We start from the raw sequence: 12,536 nt of genomic DNA on the forward strand, positions 1-12,536 counted from the left end.
TGAAGCACATTTCACTCTCTATTTGGGAGCTGTTGTGTAATCACTGCAGGTAAATATGCACTCCTGCATTTGGCTCATAAATTTGAACCTGACTGTTTGGTCAGTGTCTTGCCAATGTTGTTGCTCAGCCAGTTTGAGCTCCTTTCTGCTTTTTTCTCAGGCCTGTGTGAGAGAGCATGCGGGGCTTTTCACTTGAAGACACCTTCCTGTCCAACCAACCTCACCTAACATGCTGAATTTTAAATCAGTTTTTTATTTTTTTTCCTTTTCACTTTCCCCAGCTATTTGAACGACTTGGAGAGGATAGCCAAGCCTGATTACATCCCCACACAGCAAGATGTGCTGCGAACCCGAGTCAAGACCACGGGCATTGTGGAAACACACTTCACCTTTAAAGACCTGCACTTCAAGTAAGACTTTCACTACACCCATGCACTTTAATCTATATAATGCTCTCAAGTCAGTCATTCACGCAGGAGTAACAAAGTAACGCAGCGATGTGTGACGTTGCTTACAATACAATACTGCGGTCAGCAAACATCGTCAACAAACACAAAGGGATGCTTCCCCAGTGTGAAATGTCAGACTTGGCCAGGCTACTTATTAAACACTTCTTCTCTCGCCCTTACATGAAAAAAAAAAAATTGACATGAGCAATCCCAGAAAGTTTTACACACAAAATCCCCATTTAAAATGCTACTTAACTAATTTGCTCACAAAAACGTATAACAACATTCTATTTTAAATATTGCCATGGTCTCAAAAACGTATTTATGTTTTTTTTTTTTTTTTATGTTTTATTGTGCTAGAGCATAGAGAAGGCTTTAATGCAGCCTCTGACCTTTTGACCTTACAAAAAACGGCCAGCAGGTGGCAGCGGATTATAAAAGATCAACCAGTTGCAACAAGCTCTTTTTGCCAGTGTTTTCAACAGATTTGTGAATAATGATTAATCTTAGCTATATTCTAATGCTAATTGCTTCAAAATGGAAACAGATAAAAATATCCTTTTTTTCCCCGATGAAAGTAGAGATTCTCATCTTTCTTTTGGTAAGTTCCATGTTTTTATAGCAATAGAACACAATATTCTGTGGGCCTTGCAAAATCCAATAAAACAGCCGGGAGCGAAGGGGGTTGCTTCAGTGAAAATGGCTGGGAGTGAATGAGTTAAAATAATACAACATGATTTATTATAAATTATTTTGCAGATCCCGAGATGAGGCTCACAGACCCTGCGGGGGGGGGGTCTAGATACACCAGTTTAAGAACCACTCATCTAAATAAGTCAACCCGAATATTGGAAACACTTGTCAGTATGATTCAGTGCACACCGCTGCCAACTTCCACCACAACTAAAACAAATATAGTTCAATTCAAACTTCTCTGACGTCAATCAAAACTGTTTCGATGACGCCAATCTCACAAGAATGCGCCAGTGTACCTAATGTTATGACCCGTGGCTGTATCTCCAATACGCATGGCTGACATCTGCGCACTGTACCAACGGATACATTTATTTATCCGTGTGTAATAATTCAACCTCATAATTGTGTCCGGGTGTTTTCTTCTGGATTGAGAATATAAAGCAGGCCCACAAAATATGACTGTTTATCTTGGCTGAGGCCCGGCCGATCCACAAGAACACGCGGCCGCGCAACCCGTAAAGCCTTCTAAAGTGTGTCAGTGTTATAACGAGGTATGCTAACTCAGCCTGGGGCTCGTCTCTAACGAACCACCAAGCCGCGGCTGTGAAAACTGCTTACCCTCAACGTCGCGCCATCAAACAACCGCTCTGTCCTCACTCCACCTTGAGCAGCTGCGAAAGCTCCACATGAGCACCCTGCGTGCACACACCTTCATAAATAAGTCAAATGGCTTGAAAAATGCCGCCGCCTGTTTTAAGATGTTTTTTCCAAAGCAGCTGCTCGCGGATTCAAAGAGAGGACCAGGATGTGTTGACAAGACTGCCGAGGGATAACACGGCGTTGTGTGGCTCCGCCCCTGCACTCACGCCAACGCTTACAGGTTGCGCGTGTGTATTGTTGCCTTTGCAGGATGTTTGACGTCGGAGGCCAGCGCTCGGAAAGGAAGAAGTGGATCCACTGCTTCGAGGGCGTCACAGCCATCATCTTCTGTGTGGCCATGAGCGCTTACGACCTGGTCCTGGCTGAGGATGAAGAGATGGTGAGTTCACAAAATGGCCGCCATGTTGGAATGCTTCTCAAACACAGTGCAAAATATTAAAAGGGAAGTCAACCCCCCCAAAAAAATTTTGACATTTTCTATGCAGCCCCACTAGTGTAAATACGGTATTCTGGTTAATATTGCGTTAGTGGAATATGAGTTAAGCAGCCAAATCTAGCAGGTTTGATCAATAACAAAAGGCGGCCATTTTGCCACTTGTTGTGGAGTGAAAATGACATCACAGTTGCTCAGGTCTCGGGTAACAACCAATCACAGCGCAGCTTCAGAAAACAGGTGAGCTGTGATTGGTCGCTGCCCGAGCCGTGAGCAACTGTGATGTCATCTTCAGTCGACAGCAAGTGACAAAATGGCCGCCCCCTGAGATGGGATAAAAACGGCTGGATGAAATGTTATGCTTAGACTAGTGAGGTCATATATAACACATTATTGTCAAGAAATGTTTGACTTCCCTTTAAGGATGGGCGAGTACAGCCTTTTTCAATCTATCGGGTACAAGTGAAACGGCCAGCCTATAAAACGACATAACTCGACATTGGCACTGAATGTTTTGGTTGTTGGGACTTCTTAAGACATTTTTTTTATTTTTTTTTATTGAGTCACTCAGTTAAGTTTGATTGCTAGCGGTGTACCTGTATGGCAAACTTCACGGTTCGGTACGGACCTTGTTTTTATGTTCATGGTACAGTGAGGGAACAAAAAGCAAAACAAACTGCTCATGTTTTGTGTTAACAGGAATAGATTGAATGAATTTTTAAAAGAAACACTCACTGCTTAGATTATTTCTTTTTAGGAAAGTGGGACATCAATTCTTAATTAGGAAAAGGACAATGCAGACAAGTTTATCAGTAACAGTAGGAACGGTGCAAATGAGGTTATAAAAACACTAATAATGGCAATAACAGGACAACAATTTTATTTTTTGTTTTTTATTGTTAGTTGTTATTTTAGAGTTTTTTGTTTTATTTCTATACAATTTTTGGTTGCTGATTTCAAATCTGCCATCAGTTTTTTCTTTAGTTTTCATGTAATCAGCGCGTTTGATATTCGTATTAGTGTTAATCTTAACACTTAAAAATATGAACTTTAGAAGACTTTTTTTTTTTTTGCATAATCCTGCAAACACAAAAAAAAATTCCGATTACACTCCCAAGAACGTCTTTGAAACGCGTCTCTGCGTCCCACCCAGAACCGCATGCACGAGAGCATGAAGCTGTTCGACTCCATCTGCAACAACAAGTGGTTCACCGAGACCTCCATCATCCTCTTCCTCAACAAGAAGGACCTGTTTCAGGAGAAGATCACCCAGAGCCCGCTGACCATCTGCTTCCCCGAGTACACAGGTACGACAACGGAAGCCCGCGTGAAGGCGTTCCGAATATTTTGCCCAGCTAAGTCTCGTCGTCGCCCCCTTCAGGCCCCAACAAGTACGAGGAGGCGCAGGCGTACATCCAGACGAAATTCGAGGACCTGAACAAGAAGAAGGACACCAAGGAGATCTACCCGCACTTCACGTGCGCCACCGACACCAAGAACGTGCAGTTTGTGTTTGACGCCGTCACCGACGTCATCATCAAGAACAACCTGAAGGACTGCGGCCTCTTCTAAAAAAAAAAAAAAAAAAAAAAAAAGCCAGGTGAGTTTGACGTGCGTGAAGACGGCGTGTGGCGAGTCGGCGTCTTCACGCCACGTGGTGTTTGTGTGTCTTATCAGAGGAGCTCCCGTGGAAGTCGCCGCGCATCCTGAACGACTGCACTGGCCAGCCGCCATCTCGCTTTCCTCCTGCAAGAGACTGCCAAGCCCGGCAGCTTTGCGGCGCGTCCACTTGATGTTAACTCTCTTCAGGCTATGACCACAAAAATCAGCATTTATTCTTGTGTTTATCTTCTATTTTTCTCCAACTTTTTTTTTCTATATATATATAATTGCTTTCATTTTCCTTTTAGAGAGTCCCATTATTCAATTCCTAATCACGTCAAGCTTATTTTTTCAGATGAAGCACACGCATGGACTCCAGATATGATTTATATCGGAATTGTTTTTGTTGTTGTTAATAACGTTTACATAGGCTCGTCATCATCTTTCATTCGTAGCTTGTATTGTTCTGCATGACTCAACGTGATGGCTTTTAACTCTTTTTTTTTTAGTTATCTGCACAAATGATCTAACATTCCTACAGAATAAAAAGTATTAATAAAAGGCAGACGAGACGGCAACGTTCTTACTGATATTGAAACTTGTGTAGCTACATAACTTTGTCACTTTTTATACCGTAGTCGCCGCTCCATCGTCTGTCGCATCGTGTGTGCGTGTGCCTTGACTTCTGTTTACAACTCCTTTTTTTCCCTTCCCCGTCCTCTCCCATTTTTCTGCTTTGCATCTATGAACATATAGTGATTATTAATGAGAGACAAAAAAAAATCTTAATTACGGAAAAAGCTTAGAATTGTTTTTTTCTTTTGGTTATTAAAAGTGCTTCAAAGTCAGTATGATTTAATTTAAATAAAAGTAGAGATCACTTGACATTTTTTCTCCTTTACTGTGTGTATATGTTCATGGTTGCTTATTTGTCATATACAAATTGATTATCATACCAGGATGACAGTTAAGAATAAGTATGCTACAGTCATTTCAGGTCAATTTGAATAGAATTTCATTAGAAGACACACTTAGGACCGCCCCCTCATATGAATAACATTTCGTGTTGCATGACATGAAATATGAGAGCAGAATTTTTTCATTTATTGATGGATATTTAATTTGATTTTTTTTTGTATTTATTTCAACATTTTTATTTTATTTATTATTTTTAATCTTTTTTTACTTTTATTTATGATTATTTTTCATTTATACTATTTTATTAATTTTTCTATTTATATTTTTTACTTCCATTTTTATTTTATTTTTTATTTGGGCATTTTTGGTCCTCCATACACATTGAGCTGACGGATATAAAAACGTTCACACACAGCTTTTTGTGATGTGAAACCTAGAGCAACATGAATTATTTCAAAACCTTTTCCACCATTAATGTGATCTATCTATCACCTGTGCAAGTGCAACTCGGCTGGAGAGAGAGAGAAAAAAAAACACAAACACCTTTCGAATGGATGGTTGCACAAGTGTGCACACCCTCTTACTGGTTTACTAGCTCCTACTTAAAAGAAGACGTGTACACTTTTGCAACCACTTTTCAGTTTATTTTTTTTACTTCCACTAAGATTTGTTTCATTTTGATTCACAGGATATTATTCCTATTAATGATCATTTGTTTGTTTTTTATATCAGAAAAACAGACTTAGCACAGGGATGTATAATTGTCGTTTGCGCAGTGCATCTGTTCAGTTAAATGAAGTGTTCGTGGTTTCGTACAATGCGTTTAATTGACTGGAGCACGGAATGAAAACAAACATGTCTCACTAATCCTCCCGGGGACTTTCACACAGGCTTACTTGGAGCGCCACCTTGTGGACATGAGAAGTACTTGACATGTCTCTTTGACGACAGGAGTTCTCAAACTTTTGGGGTCTAGGGAGAAATTCTCTCTCTCTTCCCCCCTCCCTCTCTTTTTTTAAGTTTCTTTTTTTTTTAAGTATATATATTTTTGCCTTTAATTTCCCCTCTCTCACCCACTATCTCCAGGAGCCACTACAGTTTAACAGTTAACTTGAACCATAATGTACTTAAAAACCAAAACGCCCCCGTTTTACTGGAAGAGCCAATAGTGAGACATTTGCTGGTTCCTACTGAATGAGTTGAATTATAATTGTGCTTTTCAGTTCCTTACAATCAACGCAATGCAAATGCTTCCTTTACACGGTCAAAGCAAATATTGTATTGCTTTTGCCTGTGACAAACACACAAACCACGCAGCTTGGTCGAGTGACATTTCATCACATTTTGGAATGAAAATCGTCCTCGCAAATGAAATTCCAACGATCCAGAGAGCTTTCACCGTGTTGACCGCCATTTTGAGTTGTGATGAAAACTCGGAAGTGTTCACTGTTGTAAATGAGGTGAGTTTTGTTGTTTTATGGTCACCTTTGGACTGCGAGTTAACGATGTACAGTACAGATAAATCCCAACTCCTTCATTTTCTGTACATCTGTATTTTGTTCTAACGCACGACCTCTCACCCCAATTATTCCAAAACGGCGCTGATGGCATTTGCATGGGGGCAGTCGTTACAATGCAAATGTCAGCAGTTATGGAGGTCAATTTGCAGGTAAATGCAACACAAAAGGGCTGCCATTGTGATCATGTTCTTGTTGCTGAGGGTCAAAGGTGATGCTTGCAAGTTAGGACAAGTTCTCATTATCTACTGCTTCATGCTAATGCTGCACTTGAACGACAGCCATCCAAGACATCAGCATAAAGAGTGAAGTGGTGAATAATGTCTGAACGACAGTTAGGGTTCAACATTCCATTAATGCAGATTGAAGCATTTGTTTACACTTGAATTACAATGAACCATCACCACTACAACGAGGGCTTCATTTAGAAAGCATTTGGAGGACAAACAAAGCGGGGGCAGGCTGTGATTTTATTACAACCTAGTGGAAGCCAATTTATGAAATTATAGTTTGCAGCCACACTTTGTTACAAGTGTTATGTTGCCTTTAAACACCAACACGATTCTTTTGAAATTGAACAATCAAAACAATATGAGGCGATTAAATGTCCTTCCACTAGATGGCACAAGGTACAATTAACCTCTGTTTCAGTCCTGCTGACGTTCATACAAGAGATTAGAATAACGCCCAGCTTCTCAAATAAATTCTGATTTGTCATTTTGACATGACACACCTTGCGATGATATACTTTATGGCGTGTAATATGTACATTTTAGACACTGGGACATTCATTATGTGCACCTGTAAAATTTAATACAGTAAAATAGAACAATTTTGTCATCGTTTTTTAATCTTCCATTTTTGTCAGAGAGGTATTAATTTAACCTTCTGATTCTGTATGATTTATACATGTAGTTTTATTTTGATACTGTTTTTGTAATTTCAAAAAAAAAGTCACTTATAACTTTATGGCTAGTGAATTTTGCCAGGGCTAAGATGAAAAACATTAAAAGACGCAGTTATGTTACTGCAAAGTTGATAATTACGTACACGATTTTAACGTGAGGGGAAGAACCTGTATGTGTTGCATACGTAGTGTTCACTAGCGCCCCCAGTGGCGAGAAGCAAATTCAAATACTTTCCTGTTTCAAATCTGTCGTTGAACAACAGTTAAAAGGTAAAACAAGCTTTTCCACCTATAATCTGATATGTGAATCTAACTCCATTTAATTTATGTTAAAAAAAACGCACAAAAAAAGAAAAGAAAAAAGAGGAATGAGCTTCGTGCCTCCTGTTCAACGATTGGTTGTTTTGTGAGCGGGATTCGCCGATTGGCTGCTCAGACTTTGTCGGTCTCTGATTGGCTGCTTGTCGCGCCGAGACGCAGACCCAAAACAAGGCTTCACGCACATCAGCACATCTGCACTCGGCCGACCAGTTGGAGGCAACACCAGCATTCAGGACTCTTCTTTTTTTTTTACACTGTTACATGGCACAATTTTTTGTTTCACTTGGACTCGAGCGGAAGGAGGTAGTCCTGTTTTAAACTGCAGCGTCCTTCGTGTTAAGCGGGAGAAACAATATGGTAAGTTTTCCTCAGCACTTTACAGTATTTCTACTTGAAAAGTTTGTGTAATGCTGCTAAGCAATATCTTAATGTTATCATTAATGCAACATAATGGTTTATTATCTACTGTCCAATTCGTTATTCTTTCCCATTTTAAATTCCATATCTCATTTTTATGACATCATCACAGACATCCAAACAGTCTTCCACACTTTTTTGCATCCTCAGGTCAGCCTCCACTCTTCCTCACACACACGCACGCGCGCGAACAGCATCACATGATCCCTCAGACATTTGAAATTTGAGGCACCCACAACATTCCAGCAAATCAGAAAAGTGTCACAGGGAGAAAACTTTGGTATTAAATTGCTCTAGTTTGTCACTGGAGACTTTTTTAAAGAGACAGGACCTTTTTCTGGACCTAAATTAAGATCCACGAGAGTCACGTTTGATACGCTGCAGCTGTTTTCACTTTGGAGACATGCACACTGGATTTCCCCTTGAATCGTTCCAGATTCAAAGTCAATGAATGGTACCATCACTGACCTTCACATTAATAGAGAATATGAGCAATTATATGTAGCAGGCGGACTGTTATATTATCTAGCAGTTCATTTTAAAATGTTGAAACTTTCCAGACTGTCCAATTAGCCCTAAATGCAACTGCCCATTTATAGAACTAAGAATTGTGGGGCACCAAGAACTTGGTAAAGCTACAGCTAGTACACCGTTCTCACATGGTTTTAATAGGAATAATCTGTTGCAGAGTCAAACTGTCACCAAGTCACATTTTAACTGCAATAATTACTGTTAAATAGTCCACTATGACTTTGATAACATGCAGCGTTGCATGCAGTTGACGCTGCCAGTCTCGTTGCTTAAGTTTGAAAATGAAGCTTCGTGACATCATCTGTATTGTTACCCCTTTTTGAATTTACTCTAAGTGCCACAAAAAGCAAAAGACATTTTCTCCAAAATACTAGTGCAACTATAGGCTACCTGTTTTATGTTGTAAGTCGACATTCGATTGAATTGATAAATACTGAAGAAATAGTCATATATCAGTGTCAAGGGAAAAGCCAATAAATTTAGCAAATGTACACATTTTGGTAGCAATACATTAATTATGGCTATGAGCATTAAAATAAACCTGGAGACAGCCATTTAAATGTCCTATAATTTACTGTACTTTATGCCCATCCCTGAACAGCATTTACTGTTTCATGAGCGAGGACCACTATGTCGACATTTAATCGGCAAACTCTAGCTAATTATGGTTATTTATTATATCATTTGAGACCTATTAAAACCATAAATACAAATTGTTAGTTTACTAGTTCTCAGTGGATTAAATAAAAAAGGGTAGTGGTTATTTTGCTGTGATCAACAATTCTCCAGCTCAGTTTTATTAGCTTAGCTTAGCAGTTAGCATCACAAAGTCACGTCAACTTAGTTGCTACAAAAGACAACCTTACTTTCACTTTCACTCGCTATCAACGGCAACCCCGATCCTCTGCAATGTTGTAAAATTGTCATGAATTGAGACCTTTGTGTTTGAGAAATTCTTCAAACGATCATTTTGATCTCAACGTCATGAATCAATGCTAATCAATTAGGCTAGTAATGCTATTTCCAGTGCCAAAACAAATTGAAAACTTTATGAAAAGAGACAGGGGGGGTTGGAGTGAGGCAGGCTAATCACGTTAAATAGCCGGTTCACGGCAGGCCAAGAATTCCGTCACAGCAAAATAACCACTGCCAATAAAAAATGTTTAACGTCGTCCCTTGTGACCACTGTCTAAACACGCTTTTTGTCTCTCTTAGCTGTGCCCCCGAGAGTCCGGCGATTGTTTGAGACAGCACATGCACTACATGATGAGGTCCCTCCAAGACCTGAAACACCTGAGGAGGACGTGTCCCGCAACCTGCCGGCACACTCGTCCTCCCAGCATCGCCCAGCTCCCCGTCTCCGCCGTCGGCAGCCTGTCGGCAGCGCCGCTGTCCTGCCGGCCCAGAGATCAGCGCGCCCGTCTCAGGATATCCAGCGCCAGCACGGCCAGCACCTACGACTCTGCCTGCTGCCTAGCCGCCCCTCTGGAGGAAGAGGAGGAGGAAGACGACGAGGACGACGGTCGCGGCAGCCGTCTGGGCCTCAACTCACCCAGCAGCCACAAAAGTTTGGACTTGGACTCCGGGTACTCGGAGGCGTCGTGGCAGGACGAGGGGGTGGTGCTCAGGAGGACGAGGAACGTTCGCGTGTCGTCTTCGGCTTGCCTCCGCACAAACAGGGCGGCGAGCGGACGAGTTCGGCCTAAATCCTCGTCGGACGCTTGTCTGGAGAGGTGGACGTCCTTCGAGGCGGGCGACCCGGAAGACTGGGCCAACGCTTTGCTGACCAGAGGACGCAGCCGCCAACCTCTGGTCCTGGGAGACAACAGCTTTGCGGACCTGGTACAGAACTGGATGGACCTACCCGATTGTCCCGAGCCCCCCGAGCTGAAACCCAAACCCCGTCGCAGACTGGGACGAAGCCTCTTGGGCGACATGCGCAGGAAACTAGCCGGCTTGTCGAAAAGCGTGGAGGACAGAGTGAGGATGAGGTCCGCGGACTCTCGCCTGAGCAGAAGCGCCAACGCCCCCAAACGTCTCTCGTGTCCCGTCGTCTCGTCGGAGCCGAAGGTCGTCTTTTTCCACCAGTCCCACTCGGCCATCCACCAACTGGACACGGACTTTTACCACTTTGCCGCTCTCATGAAGTCGGGGAGCCGGCAGCCCATCATATGCAAGGACATCATTGGCTACATCTGACACGCATTATTTCTATTTGATGACATGTTTCTCATGTTTAGATACTTGACTTGTCCTATTTAAATACTTTGTGGTCAAATCTACATTGACTACGCCTACGTGAAGGATCGTGCGAGAGTTGAAGGAACGGATTGTACTGTTACACTGCAAATAAAATCACAAACTGATCATAAGCATCAAACGAGCAAAGTTGTTATTCCGGAGCTTTTGAGTTATTTTGTAACACTCATAAATATGTCTAGCTCATTTTTAAAGTAAAGTCAAGCACTCCAATATTTGAGAGGCCTTAAAGTGCAAGTCAACCGTAAACATTTCTTGACAATAATATGTTATATGTGACCTCACTAGTTTAAACATGACATTCTGATTGATATTACATTTGTGAAGTTGTGCAGCAAAATCCAGCTGTTTTGATCTATCTTAGGGGGCGGCCATTTTGCCACTTGCCGTCAACTGAAGATGACATCACAGTTGCTCAGGTAACGACTAATCCCAGCTCACTTGTTTTCCGAAGCTGCGGTGTGATTGGTTGTTGCCTGAGATTTGAGCAACTATGATGTCATCTTCAGTCGACGACAAGTGGCAAAATGGCCGCTCAGGTAACAACCAATTCGAGCACAGCTTCAGAAAACAGGTGAGCTCTGATTGGTTGTTGCCTGAGCCCTGAGCAACATTGATGTCATCTTCAGTCGACAGCAAGTGGCAAAATGGCCGCCACCTGAGATGGATAAAAATGGCTGCATTTCGCTGCTTAACTCATATTCTGCTAACGTAATATTAACCAGAATATCATTATTTAGACTAGTGAGGCTGCATAGAACATATTATTGTCCAAAAGATTTTTGGGGGTTGACTGACTTCACCTTTAAGATTTTTTTTTTTAACAAGCTGGAGAAATGTTAAAACCATACAGTCCTTGAAATACAATAAGAAACACACTTTTGGCATGCTAATGTGCTAATGCTAAAGCCAAGGTGCTACTGACGCGCAAACTGACAGGATGCCCACATCACTGAAACTCCTATTTTTTATGTAGGCTATGCATGTAAACTTCTGATCCCAGAATCGCCCCTGGTACCAATATCATAATTTTTTAATTACAGAGTTTTTCCCAGGGTACTTTAGCGGCGGAGTGGTTAGCATGTCCAGTGGTTTTGATTTCGAGTCTCTGGAGTTTGCATATTCTCCCTGAGCCGCCCACATACCCAAAACCTGCATGTACGGATAATCAAAGACTTTAAATGTTAATTGTTTGTCTGTGCCCTGTGATTGGCTGGCGACCAGTTCAGGGCATACCCTGCCGCATGCCCAAAGTCAGCTGGGAAAGGCTCCTAATGAGGAAAAGTGGTTTAGGTAATAGCTGGATGGGCACGCTCTCAAATGTATGAAGCTGCTTTTGCATTACTTTTTAGTAAACGGTCCAAACAATAGATCACAAATGAAAAACTATATAGTAAAAATTCAATAGGCCTACTTTAAATTTTCTACAAAATCAAACCGTTATGATATCATTGTGATGGATTAAAAAATAAATACATTGAAATAAATTGCTAACCAGTTACCCAGGAAATTATTATTATTATTATTATCAATCCATTTTCTTAACCGCTTGTCCTCACAAGGGTCGCAGGGATTATTATTATTATTATTTATTATTATTTCATTGGAGGACTACTTTTATTTTTCTGTTTTACTTAATTCTGAAATAACACTACTCAGTAACTGTACTTTGAATTTGCATATTATCGCTATTTTAAAAAATTAATAAGTCAGAAGTTACCAGTTACTCAGTTCCTGAGTTTTTCATTTTTTTTTGTTTTTTGTTTTTTAAATCTGAATTATGTTCTTACTGCTACCCTCAATGATTTATTTAAAGGACAACTTTT

General features: G+C 41.1%; 2 protein-coding genes across 4 annotated transcripts in view; both read left to right on the forward strand.

Moving 5' to 3' along the window:
* Positions 1-4,725, forward strand: part of LOC144056411 (guanine nucleotide-binding protein G(i) subunit alpha-2-like) — a 51,105-nt gene extending 46,380 nt beyond the window's left edge. The window contains exons 5-9 of the mRNA XM_077573215.1: positions 282-410; positions 2,055-2,184; positions 3,392-3,545; positions 3,620-3,838; positions 3,916-4,725. Coding sequence (XP_077429341.1) covers positions 282-410; positions 2,055-2,184; positions 3,392-3,545; positions 3,620-3,810 — 604 coding nt within the window. The 3' untranslated portion in view covers positions 3,811-3,838; positions 3,916-4,725. The remainder of the gene's footprint in view (positions 1-281; positions 411-2,054; positions 2,185-3,391; positions 3,546-3,619; positions 3,839-3,915) is intronic.
* Positions 4,726-6,002: 1,277 nt separating this feature from the next.
* Positions 6,003-10,810, forward strand: LOC144056705 (PAK4-inhibitor inka2-like). 3 transcript variants are annotated; one of them, XM_077573714.1, is made up of 2 exons: positions 6,003-6,218; positions 9,667-10,810. In XM_077573714.1, exons 1-2 carry the CDS (start codon positions 6,006-6,008, stop codon positions 10,648-10,650), a joined length of 1,197 nt encoding a protein of 398 aa, XP_077429840.1. In that variant the 5' UTR covers positions 6,003-6,005; the 3' UTR covers positions 10,651-10,810. The 3 variants fall into 3 exon arrangements, with proteins under 3 accessions (XP_077429840.1, XP_077429841.1, XP_077429842.1); XM_077573715.1 differs by lacking the exon at positions 6,003-6,218 and adding an exon at positions 6,258-6,427; XM_077573716.1 differs by lacking the exon at positions 6,003-6,218 and adding an exon at positions 7,682-7,860.
* Positions 10,811-12,536: the final 1,726 nt, after the last annotated feature.

The sequence above is a fragment of the Vanacampus margaritifer genome, chromosome 8, assembly GCF_051991255.1.
Source record: "Vanacampus margaritifer isolate UIUO_Vmar chromosome 8, RoL_Vmar_1.0, whole genome shotgun sequence".
In the NCBI taxonomy this organism is placed as follows: Eukaryota; Metazoa; Chordata; class Actinopteri; order Syngnathiformes; family Syngnathidae; genus Vanacampus; species Vanacampus margaritifer.